At 33.6% G+C, this 18342-nt stretch overlaps 1 protein-coding gene across 2 annotated transcripts in view; it reads right to left on the bottom strand.

The window, feature by feature from the left end:
* Window positions 1-1073: 1073 nt before the first annotated feature.
* Window positions 1074-18342, bottom strand: part of LOC138318980 (neuroglobin-like) — a 134701-nt gene continuing 117432 nt past the window's right edge. The window contains exons 1-3 of one of the 2 annotated variants that reach the window (XM_069261843.1): window positions 15534-15919; window positions 2452-2683; window positions 1074-1498 (exon numbers count right to left, since the gene is read on the bottom strand). In XM_069261843.1, coding sequence (XP_069117944.1) covers window positions 1355-1498; window positions 2452-2683; window positions 15534-15685 — 528 coding nt within the window. In that variant the 5' untranslated portion in view covers window positions 15686-15919 and the 3' untranslated portion in view covers window positions 1074-1354. Of the gene's footprint in view, window positions 1499-2451; window positions 2684-15533; window positions 15920-18342 lie in introns of those variants that run through there. The other variant, XR_011207937.1, reaches the window with a different exon arrangement.

Genomic DNA, 18342 nt, shown 5'->3' with positions numbered 1-18342 from the left:
AACGAGCTTTGCAACTCACTCTGTTAAACTTGATTTGCATTAAACTGTTGACGCGTTTTCTCTGTCAATTTATGTAATAACTATGTATTAAAGATTCACTGTTTTTCATCTTTAGCATATTTCAAATTATGCAAATATTCCAAACACATCATGAATTTGGTTTCCATTGTACGCCTACGTATATCCTTGTCCCTGCCATTCCCGAGACACCACATGAAGATACTAATTAAGATACTCCTTACATTAAAACTGACCTACGATAAACAAAAAGAGCTGAGGGCATCACCTTCACGCACAAAATCAAGCGTTATCTAAATAAAACTGCCACAGATTGATTTATCAACACAAAGTCTAATTTGGGTAACACTTACAATATACTTCTATAAGATGCATGAAGGTTTCCTTTTCAGAGATAGCATTATCAAGCTTCTCTCTTAATCGACTTCCACGAGTTATCTAACTAAGCTTCAATTCAAACCTAAAATTAGCAACGGAGTTGATACAATGCTAAACTAAATGATAGATGAATAAAGTGGATGAAAGTGTAATAAAGACATGTACATTGCTATATTTTATTAATGTCATTCTATCGTTGATTTGTTTTTATTCTGTAGAAAAGACAGACCCTTGTTGTTGTAGCTTGTTTTGCACCATTAGTTTGATTGTGTTATGAGAAGTACATTAATATGGGATATTTTGAATGTCTTTTAGGGTATTGGGAAGTTTTATTCCAGAAGTTGTTTATGATATGTATTTTAAGGTATAAAATAAGAATAATGATAAGAATGTTTTCATGTTGTCTGAACCCGCCAATGATGACGGAAATGCTAAATTGGAAGTTTAAAGATTTTTTCAAAACCAATGTCAACAGATAAGAATATGGGAAAAAGGTAAAAATTAATGGGGCAAAATATCGAATAAGTAAAAAGTACCAAATAATTAAACTAATCGAATAATGTTAAACTAAAACATTGAATATTGAATTGTGAAAAAATGCAATGCAATTACTTTTGGGACAGAAAGGCTGCCACTTCTGATAACGTATGTAAAGCTTGAAAAAAATAAAACAGATATATTAAAGAAATAATTTTATTTTCTTCTAGATATAACACACAAATAGTTGTAACAACAGTTCATCAACAGTGGGTTGATGGATTACGAGAGGGTCAGAAATGAAGTGTCTTCATTTTCATTAGATTTATACAAAGTACAGTCTTTATGTTGTTTTCTGTGTAAAATTAGCACTAGGTTTATAAGTCGATCATGAAAGTGATCGCGAACGTAGAACACTATATAATTAGAACAAAAACGATTGATGATCCACCAAGCAATTGATCATGATATATTGTTAACTCTATTTGTTTTTCCCTGATACAATTCCCATTTTGAATTTACTGCCTATGTATTCAAATACGTGTAGCCATGCATTTTCAACGGCAGGTGAAAAGTCTTCCCCCATCAGCTCCTTAAAGGCATCTCGGATGGCCGGCCAAAGATGCTGCAATTTGGAAAGTAAAATTCAGTAATCAAAGGGGAATAACTCAATGTAAAAATCGTGAGAAACGAAGGTAAAAATGATAATGTTCAATAAAACGCACAAATCTATCAACCCATCCTTTAATAAAAGGCTGTAATAATGACATTTTACACTAAAACTCTATATTACACATATGTGATTAGAGTATACCCGCCATCAAAAATATATTTATATCTTATATCGCTCGCTAAAATTATCATGATGATATTAAAGTGAACAGTCGGGCAAGGATGGCTAAAGTCGGTAAAAATGGTGTGAATGTATCCAGTTTACTTCTTATGAAATGAAAAAAAAAAAAATTTCTCGTCAAAATCTGTCTGCGTACGAAGAAATTAATTTAAAGTATGGAAATTCTAAAACGTCCTCCCGGCTCACTATGTCCGTGGTTAAATTTCCACGCAGCCTCGCTTTCAACTTTTCTTTACTTTAATGGTCAGAAATGGGAAACTAAGCAGAACTTTACCGTCGTATTAATATGTGAGAACTTTTGGGAGGCCAATGAACGCATTTAGACTGGTTTTCTTTGCCCGACTATTCACTTTAAGTAAGCCGACATATCATGCAACTTACCTTGGTAAAACGGCATATTTCAGTGAATATATTTGTAATAGTTTCAAATTGTCTTATATTTTGTCGCTTAATTAAGTAAAATAAATAACACATAAATAAGTCGACATCGTTGTGAAGATAAATTGCCTTTGGTATCAATAAAAGTTGACCAATTTATTGATAAATCGACTGATCGTTATGTTCATGACGAGATTAATCATCTTGGCAAATAATGAATGGTGGCAGAAATATACCACCATAAAATAAGCACAGAAGGGACTAATATATATATATACTCTATTGAAATTGATTTGATACCCGCGTTCTTTGATATTTTTCAATTAAAAAAGGAAAACTCTATGTACCGGAACCATTTCACTTTTGACATTGTAGGTTGCGTGTCGCTCTCCCATAGCGATAAGGACATTAGTGAGGAAGACCGAGTCCTCCAAACTTTCCACTGCAGCACCCAGTCCCTGCATCACGATAGTGGCGTGTGTCTTCAGCTTCTCCTGGTCAAACTCCAGCTTGTCCGGGTTATCTGATTTCATCAACTTGTAGAATAGTTTCTTAAGGCCCTCATTATTCTCAAATAGCCTGTTGGATTACAAATATCATATGTTAATACGACATATGATATTATATAGTCAGGGAAATTTCTCTTTACAATTTCAAGAAAGAAACATGTCTATATAAAAGAAATAAAACACATTAGTTGTGCTAACAAAATTTAAGTTTTTAGCACAAAAGACAAAAAAAAAAAAAAAAAAAAAACTCAATGAAGAGTGGACTTACCAATTTATCAAGTTTTTGTCTATAACACTTATAATAATTTGTTTTGCTAAAACACTTATAATGATTTGTTTTGCTAAAACATTTTGTTTTTGCTAAAAACAAGAAATCCTTTAATAATCATAATGATATCTTTATGCAATACGACGTGCAATGTATTTACATAATTTACATAATCATGGATCAGGTATATTAGTCGATGTTTTAGTAATAGAACGACATTACATGAGGGCTAATTAATATGTAATGTGTGTTGAAGGTTTTTTATCATATTTAAAAACCGCTTAGGAATCAAGACTAAATTTAAATGAACTGCAATTTTCGTTTTGAGTCTAATGTTAACTACTAATGGAAACATTGGTATATTATAATATCTAGTTGCTGTACAAATTGACAATGATATTGTTTGATAAAATACCACTCAATGCTTAATGAAGACAATGATTAGTTTAATAGATCATCAAGAAGCAGATATTACTTCAATATACAACATTGGCCATTAAACAGTATAGATTGCTGATTGCATGATCATACAATGGTGCGTACACAGATTATGTTCATCATCAAGTCGACATTGAGCTATTGTTAAGCTTTAAAGTCCAACAAGCCTAATTATTCGTTATACAGAAACGGTGTATCAAACGGTATAAACCCTCTATTTGAACGCATTCGAAACATCACAATATAATCATTCCACAATTTCCATTGCAATAAAATATTTTATCTCTATTTTAATAGCTTTTGAACATGGAATCTGGTTTAGCTGTCATTGTAGTGATAAATCGTTACGATCGCTTGGACAGGCTGCCCTGTGACATCCTTTACTTCCTGACCTAATTAGGGTCACAGGGACTTGTAACGTAGGTTGTGAGAAAGTCTGTTGTGTATACATGTGTACTAGGCCTATATACTATATAAAAGGACCTTTTATATAGTATATAGGCCTAGTACACATGTATACACAACAGACTTTCTCCTTTTATATAGTATATAGGCCTAGTACACATGTATACACAACAGACTTTCTCACAACCTACGTTACAAGTCCCTGTGATTAGGGTCATGTTCGGACGGATGCCAGATCTGGCGGTCGCTTTTAATATTTACAACAAGAGGCTGTAAAATACATCTATAGAACTTATAAATATAAACTGTCCAATCCTTGGTTTGGTGTATTATATCTACGTCCTATTAACAGCCTCCAATTAGCTTAATTACAAAATATCACGATCACTTTTTGCGTGTCAGATATGGTTTTAGTCACGATATGGTATGGTTAAGTTAAATGTTTATTTACGAATAGTACTGGGCCCGGCACCATAAAACTTTCCCAGACAAATGTTTTACTCAAGCCAATGGAAAATCATATACTTGAGAGAAAAAAATCTGTCTGAGAAATAATTATGGTCACTGATCTTTTTATAATCTGGTCACATTGGTCGATAGTCGTACTAAATTAGAAGTTTCTATATTTACCTTAATTCACAGTTGCCATAACTATTTATTACCTAAGAAGGGTCAGATAGCCCACGGTAATCGATTAGTGAAGAGCTTGTCATATGCACCCTAAAGCACGATATTTCGTTAATGAGTTATCAACATCGGCGCTTAATGGTTACTTAAGTATTCATTAGTTGCTCTTAATAGTCAGATAGATATAAGCCTTGTGACCACTATAATGTCACCAGGAATCATCTGTTGTCTTAACAATGACTACTTGGTCGTTGTTGACCTCATTTGTTCCTTTCTATGGTTACTACCTGGGTGTAAATTACACCACCTGACCTTTCTCTGATTTGGACTGGTGCTCATTAACTTACATTTTACTTTTGTAAATCTTTAACTACCCAACATTTCATATCAAATAAAATGCAGAGACGAATAACATATTTGTTGAAAACATCTATTAGACCACAGGTATTCAATAAAGCCGTTTGCCTTTTACAGGTAAAATGAAACATTGATTGGCACTTCTATTGACAGCTTTCATTACAGACCGAGCACCTCCCGGAAGGAAGCTTTATAACGGTTGTGTCCAACTGGTAACATAAGGTCAGCTGTAATACAGAAGTCATACAAGAAGCGGTATACGTTTCATAACAACACGTAAAATGGTAAAATGTTTAATCCTTATTATTCAACCACTTGTTTTGGGAAGTCATACGCCTTATATGAGATGTGTTTGGTGCGTTATAAAGAGCAATGTACTTTTTTAGCGTCGAAGACAATGACATATTTATAAGCTGATTGGAAATGTCACAAGAGATATTGGATTATATACAAATATAATCAGTTATTTTATTTTTTATTGTCACACGTATGTATGAATGTATATTGAAGGGTGAAATGTCTCTTCAAGCGTTAAATATATAGATGAATTAAAGAAAACAAAAAGATAGTGGAGAGTATCACAAACCCCAAAGAAGGTTCGGCACACAACATGTCACAAGCAGACTAGCTGCGTATATATACTTCAATAATACATTATACCATGCAGTCCTTGACTATAACAGCAAAACATGTCTATACTTAGAGATGTTTTCGGCAAACGTGATTGTTACCCAAGGACATTCAAGGAGGCCTGCAGTAGCATGTGGTGTTTATACCAGTTAACCGCAATACATACTACCATCAGTCTTCCGTTTATAGATAGTCCCCGTAGGAACACTTTCTCGTGGTTTGCCTAACTCCTGTGGTCTTTACATGGACTAAATAGCCAATAAAGAATACAGAAACAAAGTAACGACGTCGAATAAAATGTTACAAACAGAAGATATATACCACATTTATGTCTACATTAAGCCTGCCGTGCAGGAGGGTGAATTTAAACCTTCAACTTTCATGGTGTAGCATGTCATCCTGCTTATTTGTACCTATGGCCAAACCTAGACCTTAAAACGTGGGCGTCGACGATTGGTGGAAGAGCTCGAAAAAAAACCACAACGTATACTGTATGCATTCTCATGGGAATCGAATTGCAATATGGAATACAAATCAAACTGTCATCAATGCAGTTTTTACTATTTAAGTTTTTCCCTGTAAAAGTATTATTTCTTTAACCTTGCCCCTTTCAAACAGAACCTTTTTTGTCAACCCATTCCCGTTTTAAGAGACATTAAATAAGCAAATAAGCAAAAAGCCCCAAATAAAAAAGCCAATGCGATGAATAATTATTTTCAGATGATTTCAGGGCGTCCTTGTTTGAATTCCCAAACAGTATAAATGCTCTTACAATCATAATCTTTTTATATACATTATACATCATCTTTGATTATTTCATCGCGATTTAATTCCACAAAAGGGGTGCCCTGTAAGGTATATAGGCTTTTAGGGATTTATATCATACTGTTAATTAGATACATGTAGCTTCCATACAAAATCGTCAGGTATTAAATAACACAGATGTATAAATGCTTATCTTTATCCGTACTATTTGACATAAGTTATACCATTTACATTATGAAAACATAGAGGCATACTTTGTATTTAGTCACTCCTAGGAATTAACAAACACTTCCTACCTTCTGTTACTTTATGTTTATCTACCTGTAGGACCAATGGGTCCTCTATAGACGGCTTGTTAATATTTAATGACACATTTCCGTTACCTATTCCAAGACAGACAGCGTAAAGTGCTACAAACCACACAGACGCTACACAAGACAAAGACAAGACCAATTCCAGGATTACATTACTAACCGCAAAGGTCAAATAGTTTGTCAGAATATTTCCTTATTACAATTTTTTATTAATATTTTGCTAACACTCTGAGCCATTATAAACACGATATTGATTAACGTTCTCAACATTCATTGCTCAAACATAGTTCTTTTTTCTCGGTCATTTCTCTTTATACAATAAAATAGCCTGAAATAGTTGTACAGGAAGAATTACAACATGATTAACTATTGACAGGTAAGCCCAACCAAAGAGTTGTGTGTTACCTGTGTTGTGTAAACATGTCGTAATCTCAAGCTTCCCCAGCCAATAAGTCAACAGAAATTAACTATATGACCATAAAAGGATGATTATTGTGATGTCTTTCATTAAGATATTGCATTTAAATAACAGTAGACCTATCGAATAGAAATGCTGACCTTTCAGGTTCTTTTCCTGTCCGTATTCGTCAATAACAGACGTTCTCTGAATTCCACTATTGCCATTACCTTAATCTAAGCGATGTGGAGACACAACATACTTTATAGTGTGTTGTTCGTAACGTCTAAACCAAAATAGCAACGTGCCATTCAGTATAAAATATACAAAACAATACCTGGATTATAATTAATAATAAATCGTTGTGTATGATATACGGTAACTATCTCTATGAGAAGACATATCTATCGTTGTATGATGACGTTAATCTTATTTAGACCAATCGCACTACTATGGCGGGTGTCTCAATAAAAAGATTTATACATATTTTCGGCGGACTTCTTCTATCGTTGAACACTACCATGAGTCGGTCCTTTTATTGATTTGAATTTCCACATCACAATTTTACAAAAACTGATATTAAGAACAGTTAATTATAAATAGTCATCTTTATGTGTCATCGATATAATATGAATATGTTTCATTTTTAAGTTAAGAAATTACCAAACATTTCATTTCATTGGTGTGTGCTAGGACAGCTTACCTTAACTGAATTAAAAGTTAGTTGTTGATAATTGTGCTCAAGTGTAAAAATACCAATATGGTAAACCAGTCATAAGTTTACGGAACACAACTTGGCGGCAATCCTCCATTGTTGACTGAGAGGTACAGTAGGAGGTCTAAAGCCTATCTCTCCTTCATGAGATAAGCACATAATGAAATACGAAACCTACGTATTTTCCAACAAGGATCATAAAAAATGGTAATTGAAATTTGGGCTAGAATTTTGTATGAGGTAGATGTATATGCGATCATTTTACGCATTTCCTGAAAAATTTTACCGAAGGATAATTTATTGAAAAATCAGGGCAACGACGGATATTTTTAATTTTAGATGATAAATTGATGTCAATCGTTCTGAACAGTTGATACATTTCAAAAGCGGAATATTGGACCTTCATACATAGTCAAAGTCGGTGTCAAAGCATAACATTTAAATATGTAACATTTAAATATGTAAAGCTATGTAAATTTAATTTTTGTTATGAAGGGGTAGTTAGTGGAGAAAGGACGAGCATATCGATCTCATATATGCATAATAATAAACTTATCTTGTCAATTTGTCAAGCATACTTCGTCACTTTATATAGGCCAACCATTATAGAAAGTGGTTGACTACAAGACCTTCGCTGGTACAATGTTAACCCGCACATTCAATGTCTTTTTAATTAGTTATCTTAGAAATAAACAAAAATACATGACAGACTAGTTGATATGCTGATATGGCATTTCAGTACTTGTCAGTATAGTGAAAGGTTAACGTATGTATGACATCGCTAAAGTTAAAATAACAAAACATTTGAAATCAATAAGGTTATTTTTTGTTGTAACTTCTTATTGGAAAAAAATGGGTTATTTATTAACTTCAAATCGAAATCCTTTCAAGTTACCAACGTCCATTCCCGACTATAATTAATGTACTGTTACTTAGTATTAGAAGTAACATTTTATTTGGAATTATTCTATATACATGGATACAGTTTTTTATCATCAGCTGTATAGACATTGCTATTTTTTTTTTTTTATTGTATTGATTAATTAATGAAACAAATAAAGAAACCAAAAACAATACCCAAAAAATCATAGTAATAAAATTAAAAGAAAGAAAAAAATCCACCGATTCAGTTTTTAATGGTTTTCCTAGATTCCATTTCGTGAAAAGCATTTAAAATAATAATTACATTAACATAGTCATTGTTCAAAAATCAAATATTTAGATGTTCATCATTTATGCATTCTTTATCATACTATATATACGAGTTCGTGAGCTCAACGAAAACAATATTTGTAGTAGAGAAATTAAAGGACAGTCAATGTAGTGTTATTAGAGGCTGGACGCGGTGACGCTGTAGTATAGATACTCCAAGAATTAGTATGGTCATTAATTATTGACGATATTAGGTCTTGCATATATTGTCGGAATCAATAAGTGCCAAGATGAAAAGTCTTTGATTCGTCAAGCGTTTGATACGAGTACGCGATGATAAATAATTAAAGATGTGACCAGAAGGACTATTATGGGATGGATTATGTAGAACTTATTGAACAGATTAGGTATTCAGACTGATCGCTCTTAACATCACATATAATCAAATGTGTTTATCGAGATCGGATTATATAATCCCTTTTAAAGTTTTGAATATCAAACAATTCCATACGACTCGATAGCACCAAAATTAAATGACATGGCGAACTCATCACGGCCAGAAACATTATTATATACATATGTGTACCCATAATGCGTCGTCGAATTATGTGTGCTTCCTTTTAAAATGTTAGAATTATCAGTCACATGGTTTGATACCCACTGTAAACTAACACTAACTGTTTTTACGTCACATCTTATATTGATGATTTCAATACATTTCATTTTCGATATAATAATGATGATGCTAAAACCCTTGAAAGTTTGTGTTCCAGTACAAAGCAATTCCCAATTATGTTAATAATTATGTTAATAATGCAACATTCATTGTAATTCTTATAAGACACGTGGATCCATCCAATAACGTATTTCAATTCTGCAGGAATTCAACAGGTTTTACTTACCAAATATACAAATTATGGTTGTCAATTTTCCATTTGGAGACCAAGACCGTCTGCTTCATATGGTCTTTGACTATATATAGCAAACTAAGATGTGGTGTTGATAAATGGAGTTGTCTGGTCCAGACCTTCGTCAAAATTGTCATTGAAAAATTGAGAAGTCTCCAATTTAGATATATCCATATCCAGCGATCTGTCTAAACAAGTCTCTGTTTTACACGTGTAAATTTCAGCAGTTGGTTTTGATTCCATTTTTCCCTTCACCATAACGATGGTGATGATATGCTGATGTTGGTATCTACATTCTATTGGCCTCATTCTTATTTCCTTATTAAATATAAAAAATAACAGCACTACAAGTGCATTATTTTACGTAAAATTAACTAAACACTGATTGTATTGTCGATTATAACACATAGATGAAACTAACACGTTAGATTAATCATTCATAAAGAGAAACCTACAACCGAACAGTCTATATTATATGTAACTAAATTTTAATGGATCATATTCGCTTTAAGTCAACTAACGCACACGTTCATTTAGGAATTACCATAAGTGGACTGGTTCAGTTGGAGGTGAGGGGTGAATACTTACAATATAAGTTATTTGGTATGAACAAATGATAACGTAGGACCTCTCCTACATCTAAAAGTCAATAAATAAATAATACTGAATCAAAAATACGAAATAGTGAATTTCAATGTTAAGTTTATGTCATATAAAAAACCAGATTATGAATGATGAATGAGAAAGTCAAAATATGAAAAGTAAATGCTTTTCTTTTTATAATTAGCTCTCCCAATTTAAAAAAGGTCTGTAAAAAGTCTTTTCCAAGCCTAATAAACATTTAATCATTGCTGATATTATTGTCTTAACATATGTTGAAGTTGACAGTGTCTTTCACCTACAAAGACGACCCAATCGTGCTGAGGATGAAATATCAGATCTTTGAAAATACAACAATCGAGAACAGCGGTTGTCTCTTCCTATCTGTAACCTTGGGATCTGAGCAAGATTGAATTTTACAAGTAGGATATTTCCAGGATTGATATACCGTTCTTTGTTCGATCCTATCATACGGACATACATACGAGAATTGGTATCGTATTACATTTTTTCAATTACATGGCGCTAATATCAAACCATGAATACAAAGGGTCATGAAGATAACGCATATGATTCACATCTAAATGAATTAGAACCGTACCCAACCGAGCTTTCTCAGGAGACCAATTAATCGTCAAAGTTGATAAAATGAAATGAATATGAAAATAAATGGTAGTCTGCTCCTGACTCGTACAAGGTAAATAAAAGCCTATGTTTTAGGATGCTAAGTGTTCTCGATTTCATCATTTGAGACGTATTCTGATATTGGAGGTTACAGATTTAATTCCTTGGAAGTTCCATTGAAAGGTCAAGGTTGATATTGGTGAGTCTGTTTATTCCGGATCTCTTATTACACAAGATATATATCTGACGGCTCAAGTCGATAAAATGTCTCCAAATATTTATGTCCGGAACGAACATCTACAACTCCTCATTTCACCCTGATTTCTGTCTTCATCAATGTATACTACAGATACTGGATCTCTAATATCGAGTTGTAAATCTGTTCTAGCTTTCTAGGATCGGAGCGCAATGGAGTGAATCTGAATATCTGTAGTATTAATGGATTGTGCGGGGAACATTTATACTTGTTTATTGATTGGTGTTTCTAGACTGTCAAAATATTATCTATAATCCATTGTTATAAAAATCAATCAAATGTCAGTATGTCTAACGGTGTCCTCTTTGGTGTAACGCCAAACCTGGGTCATGTCTTGTCCAAATTATTCAGCCGTTATATTAGGTATTGTCTCAAGGTCTAAGGTCTATATAAGGACCGTGTTCACCGATTCTAAACTAGACTAACTAAATTTGCACGGCAGGAATAATTCAGATAGATATAATTTCAGTAGGCAACGGATTAATTGTGTTACCACACAAACTCATGACATGATAACATATTGATTTGATCGCCCGAGTTAGTATTCCTGCTTTACAACGGAAGTAGCGATGTAGCTATGTCTCTGGAGGTGAGAATACTCAGTATCATTGTCATTTAATGGACATAAAGTATAAACAATGATATATAGAGCTTGTATTGTTGTCACTGTCCGTGGCACGAAGAAGATATGTCCAATAATTCTTTATTGTGAACTGGTATATTCATTACCCGATAATATGTATTTATTTGATCGCGCTCCATCCCATAATAGGCACACAATCCCTATACTACACATAGTGTTAACGAAACATACAATATATGGACAAGACCACAGAGATTTGAACATTTCCTAGGTCTAATATCTAGACATGACCACAGAGATTTGAACATTTCCTAGGTCTAATATCTCGGTCAATATCTAGACATGACCACAGAGATTTGAACATTTCCTAGGTCCAATATCTAGACATGACCACAGAGATTTGAACATTTCCTAGGTCCAATATCTAGACATGACCACAGAGATTTGAACATTTCCTAGGTCCAATATCTAGACATGACCACAGAGATTTGAACATTTCCTAGGTCCAATATCTAGACATGACCACAGAGATTTGAACATTTCCTAGGTCCAATATCTAGACATGACCACAGAGATTTGAACATTTCCTAGGTCTAATATCTAGACATGACCACAGAGATTTGAACATTTCCTAGGTCCAATATCTAGACATGACCACAGAGATTTGAACATTTTCCTAGGTACAGCAGAGCTGAACATTTCCTAGGTAAGCACGCGTACTTCCTACAATCATGTCTATTAAGTACATTGAATTAATTCATCATGACTGTATTTAGCACTTCCTAGACGTAATTTTGTACCACTAGTTGTTGGCATATGAAATCCGGATGCACAATAATAAATTACAAAACTCATTGTAATGATGATAGTTTTCAATGTCTTTAGAATAAATAATAAAAATTGATGTTGAAACGATGAACGATCGTACTTCCAATGCAGTTGACCATATCAAGAAGTTGATCATTTCCTTGATATGGTCAGTACAAAGGTTGTTCCTGTATTGAGTAAGATATTTTTCGCACATACTTGATATCAAACAAGCTTCTGTACCGTAATATTAGATATGATATGAGCTCTATTTCATTTCGATCGTTTTTTCCGAATAGATGCAACATTTGAAAAACGCCTCAAAACTGCACCGTTATGACTGTAAACACAAACGAAAGTATCATAATATCGGCAGTGAAAGAAATCTTTATTATCGAAATTTTCTCCCAACAAGATGAAAATGAGTCAACCTTTACAACGTCCTTGACAAAGTTGTGTCATAATTTCAAAGAGTCTATGGTAAGCCGATTTCCATAGATAGTGTGCAACGGATATCTAATAGGTCATCAACACAAAATTTGAGCATACTTTCAACTGCAAACTGATCTCTAGTTATAACTTCCTCGTTTAATTGAACTCTACTTTCCTACTTTTTCGCAATAGAATTAGGTTGTTTATTGATCAATACCGTAAAACAATATCCATATATCTAAATATTTCATATCTTCTCCTGGGAAACCTGTATTAAACGATAATCAAAAGATAAGCGAGATACCGATAGTCAATTAGCGACCTTAGTACAAATTTTACGTCAATGGTACGGCTTTTAAATACAACCAATTATGTTGGTACGTCCCTGGAAAGGCACATGCACCATAGAATGGTTATACAATGGTTCTAGAGAGGCTATATGGTACATAAAGTATTAAAGTAGTAAAAAAAACTCATCTAGACGTGTGTGGAAGGTAATAAATGTCGTTAGTTTTATTACACTTTGTTGGTATAGAATAACGGTTGATCAAATAATCACCTAGTCAAACAAAGGTTCTTTTTCATTAATGACAATTACCCATAAAAGAAGATTTGTGACGTTTTAAGAAAAACAATGATAGAAGGAGTGTAAAACAAGCACCATTTACATGAATCATACCCAGAAAGAGAGTGTCTACCTATATGTGTTCAATTCTCAATCACAACAACATTTATCACGCTCATCAACATATTAACATCTTTGGTAGTTCGAGCCATGGAGTTAGAATTCGATCTTATTGAAGATTGAAGAATAATTCACTGTCCCCTGATATAATGTATCCTACTCGTAAGTGCATTGCAGGTTGTCGTATCTTAAAAGTGAGCGAGCTATTTTTAAATTACACAAACTGACCGCAGTGAATATTTGCGTGCAGGCCAAATCGATATCAGTTTTCACCAAACTCTCCTTTTCTTTCATTCATGCAAAGCCGTTGAAAGAATTACAAAAAAGATATAATTTTCAATATAAACCAATGTTCTACTGGACTAAAATGCTTTAAGATCGGATATGTGTATTGATAAGTTATGACAACTATCGAAGTCTTCACATTGTGACAATAAATACATCGAACTCCACATGTCTTGTCTATGACACACCGGATCCATATGTCTACAGCTAACAGAACGGATGATCAATGCTTTAACATATATCAGATATCCCATTTAAAAAATCTAAATTATGATGCCTCCTAATATCATTGAAATAATATCGATTTTGTTACGAACTGAATACGGATATATATTGTGATTCTTCTTTCTATTCAGTCAAATATATATTTGTACCCATCGTCGCATCTCATTAATCTACCTACCAACATTGATATATTTACTTAATCAATCCGTCACGTATGATGATTATTATCTGTTTATGATATACCGGTTGATAATTACAGAGAGTGCCTTACCAGCATTCCAGTATGAAATGGTAAGAGTGCGTCCACAGACATGAGATACCGTTATCAGTACCGCGGTGTTATTACACATAATTGGGACTCACTCCCGAGAGGTTACAGATCGCTGTGAGCGGATGCATAAAGTTAATAGGACAATTAACTATGATCATCATGAGTTGTACCTTCACGACCTTCATGATCAGTGTCATATGATACATCGCTACTTATTGAAGGCAGTGCTTACCTGTATTCCGATCATAAAGTATCCCTAGTTTATTCTATATTGATTTATTAAAATGTTTCTCAATTTATAAATCAAAATATTATAAAATATATGAATATGATCGTAATACATAAAGCAGAAACTTGAACAATCAAACTAAGCTTACAATTGTGATAACGAATAATTGATGAACATTGTTTGAACAACATAATGAATGTTGCACAAAGATAACGGCAGTTCATTTAAATGAAATACTTTTTTCCCTTTGATTTCATACTAAATCTGACTTTCTGATTGGTCAAATTTTCATACCCCTATGAAATAAAATAATTTATGAATGGGACGAAATCCAAAGTTATTCTAATAGAGACATCGCCGTTGCGCATTGATTTGAGGAAAATTCATTGAAAATCAATCGAATCGTACATTAAAAATTAATTATAAGCATTGATGTCACTTTTTTAATTTCATTGTTTTATGAAAAGAATGTTGTGAGAATTGATTATGCGGGTTTACAGAGTTTGCAAACAAATCTTTAAGGTCCTTTGGAATTAATAAATAGTGACATGCAATGCTTAAAATAAAAAAAATAACGAGCTTAGCTCACAGGGAAAATGAATGTCAATACGTATGCACACAAAGGATGCAAAGAGACAACCATTAAGATGGACATTGCCTTCCTGTCAAAAACGTGTTCTGAACGCCAGTATTTCAATTTGCCTTGTCTTTCTTTTGTGCCAATTAACCATATTACTGAAGTTTAACTTTGTGATACCAATACCTGGATTCGTCATTACCACTTACTCATTGTCTTAGTAACACATTTGATTAACTTAATTTGCAACGTCATTATTATCATTGTTAAACAGTGAAGAAAGATCAAAGAAAAACTTCATTTCCTTCTTGCATCGTAATAAATATTATTTTTAATATTCATACCGAGAAACAATAAACATGATGCTTACTTTTTGAATACTAGTAATCCAGTAACTTCCATGTCCTCTCCTAGAATCATCCAGCTTTGTTTGACCAGGCGCACCTGTTCTGGAGTAAGATAGGTGTCCAGTTGAATGGTGGAATCCTGCATTCTTACATTCCCGGATTGACTGCATCCCATTTTGGCAGAAGATACGAGGAACACTGCAGTCTATAAACTTGTATACATATATAAGTGTGACGATACGCTGTCACTTCATTATGATTCCATAGAAACTGTGATAAACAACACGCTCAATGCGACAAATGTGAGCGCGAAAGTGTTCAAACTTTGATTCGCCGACTTTTATACCGGTACGTATTCAAGTAAAATCGATACACAGAGTATTCTGCTTCTGACGTATCGAACAACTCCACTTAAGAGGTGCAGTCAAACTTTGAAGCACGTCTACTACTATAACAGTACCGATCTCAGACCCCGGTGTTTATCTGTGCCTAATAATCAAATATGTTATCCCAATATGATCTTCTGAAATAGTACCATCTTTAAAACTATCGTACAAATGCAATCGATCCCACATCATATATATGCTGATTGAACACTTTTTTTCCACACAACACGTCTAACGTATGCTGTCACGCGCATGTAGTTTGAATTCGCCCCAAATAACAGTCACTGCGCGTCAGACTAAGCCAGCGCGTGCTGTGATTCCGTTCTCGGGCGATATGCCTAGAAAAAAATAGCTGTTGCCGAGATAGTGCCTATATTTGTATATAATCACAGGTCAGCTAATCAGAAAAACCGTTATGTATATTTTACAGTAATAATTTATGTCTAATGAGTTAAACAATAATCGTTCATGTTCCAGACACCTTAAGCAGTATTGAAATCGCAGAACACACGCTCATACGCATATCAAAGGATATGTGCCGTAAGCATTTTGTCCACAAGCGTAAACCGCAAGGTACCCTATCAATATTTGTTTGCAAGGAAGAAATAATACACGTTTGATCATACTTCTATCTATGCCTATCCTTTTTTCTTCATGCAATTCACCCATAATAGCTTAGGAATCAATTAAATGTTTACATGAGATGTTGCCTCTACAGTTCCTGTACATGCAATTTCAAGGTGAACAACAACAAAGAAGGTTTTTCATCAACATATAAAAATCCATAAAACAATAGGTTCCTATCACGGTGTTATGTGACATTGATGCTGAGAAGAGACACATAGTTTATGATCAAGACTGCATGGGTATTCATGTGAAAAAATAAGCATGTTTGTCATTAAGATTTCCTTTGTTCTTCAAGTCCTAAGGTGAAAATGCTTTTCAATGAAATCCCGTTTCAGCGTAGTGATATGACTTTTAAGTCTGTATCCCTTTACTCTGTCCCACATTTTCATTAGTTTTATTTTTACCATGAGGCCATAATACTAAAATAGGCTCCAAAAGTTATTTTTTTGAAATCCTGTACATGTAAGATGATAAAGTCGTTCATTTGTTACCTGTATAATGTGACAGAGGTGGATGTTTTGGGTATTGTTCATACTATTTACACATCAGACTAATCATCACAATGGTAAGCACAGTAAGATTCGCTAAATGCCAACTGCCATCACGCTATGAAGGCCCCTCGAATGATCTGGTATGTACAAACATACTGCCAGTGTTTTAATAGGGATCAATTGTATCTTCATTTTACAATATCAATATTTGTTTGACCAAAGTGACGTTACATTTTATAATGTGCTCTGTGACTTGCTAAGTCAAAAATGACGGTTGTTTCACACAAGTTTATAATCCTTGGCTCGAGTCTTACTATTTTGAGACCAATTTGTATTTTAAAATTAAAGGAACTGCAGTATAGCATATTAGGGTCATATAGAGTTAAGAGAGAGAGTTAAGGGCATGATTCCTGGTAGAGAGTTGCCATGGTGATAAGATGATAACACTACCTACTATCTAGAGATGGTCTAAGAATTGTGGTAGATTATCTTTGCCGACACTTAATCAATACCAATATAAAACCTGTATATGTCTTATTATCGTATGCATTAAGGCTCTGTTACCTGTCATTGTGTGGTTGTTGTGGTAGCCTATCTACAATATAGTTAATCAAAATATAACTAAGTGATTTTAAATTCCAATCCATCAGTCGCTCAGAACTGATGGCATTATTTGTCGAGTGAAATGTGTTAGCACATGGATTAGTGCTTCCATAGCCTATTTGATGGACATGTTATATAATCTAGGAAGGCAAAGCTCATCAGTTTGTGATAAGAAAAGATAATCACATTTGCAAAATTTCTTAGATGAGCAATGCACACTTTCAAATATATCGTTTGTCTTGTTCTGTTAATCAAATTTTAATTTTTGTACACTGTGTATGCTCCAATTTAATTATCACAAACAATTTGTATCATTTATGGATTGAATCTTGCTTTGGCCGAATTCATGGGGTGATGAATTGAGTTACTCTTGAAACAAATTGGATGAACTGCGAAGCAAGATTGAGTCCTTATATTCCAATTCAATCGTATTAAATATTTGTTATATTTTAAAAACATTTTGTGAGTCTCTGGGCTTGTGCAAGTCCACAACGTAATAAAATAGGGCGTCATTAGAATACAACTAATTAGAATGAATAGCACAAATTTTACAATTTGTCATACATGTATTTAGAAACATATTATTAAATATATAATCAATGTTATCCAAATGAAACCTAAAACATTTACTATAGATTTAGTACTGCAAAAAGCGTCCGCCGAAGCTGCGGAAGGATAATATTTTGACTATGTGATACGGTTGTCTCCCGCTTCGATTCAAAATG

The sequence above is a fragment of the Argopecten irradians genome, chromosome 3, assembly GCF_041381155.1.
Source record: "Argopecten irradians isolate NY chromosome 3, Ai_NY, whole genome shotgun sequence".
Classification (NCBI taxonomy): Eukaryota; Metazoa; Mollusca; class Bivalvia; order Pectinida; family Pectinidae; genus Argopecten; species Argopecten irradians.
This window is presented reverse-complemented; position numbering and strand designations above follow the sequence as displayed.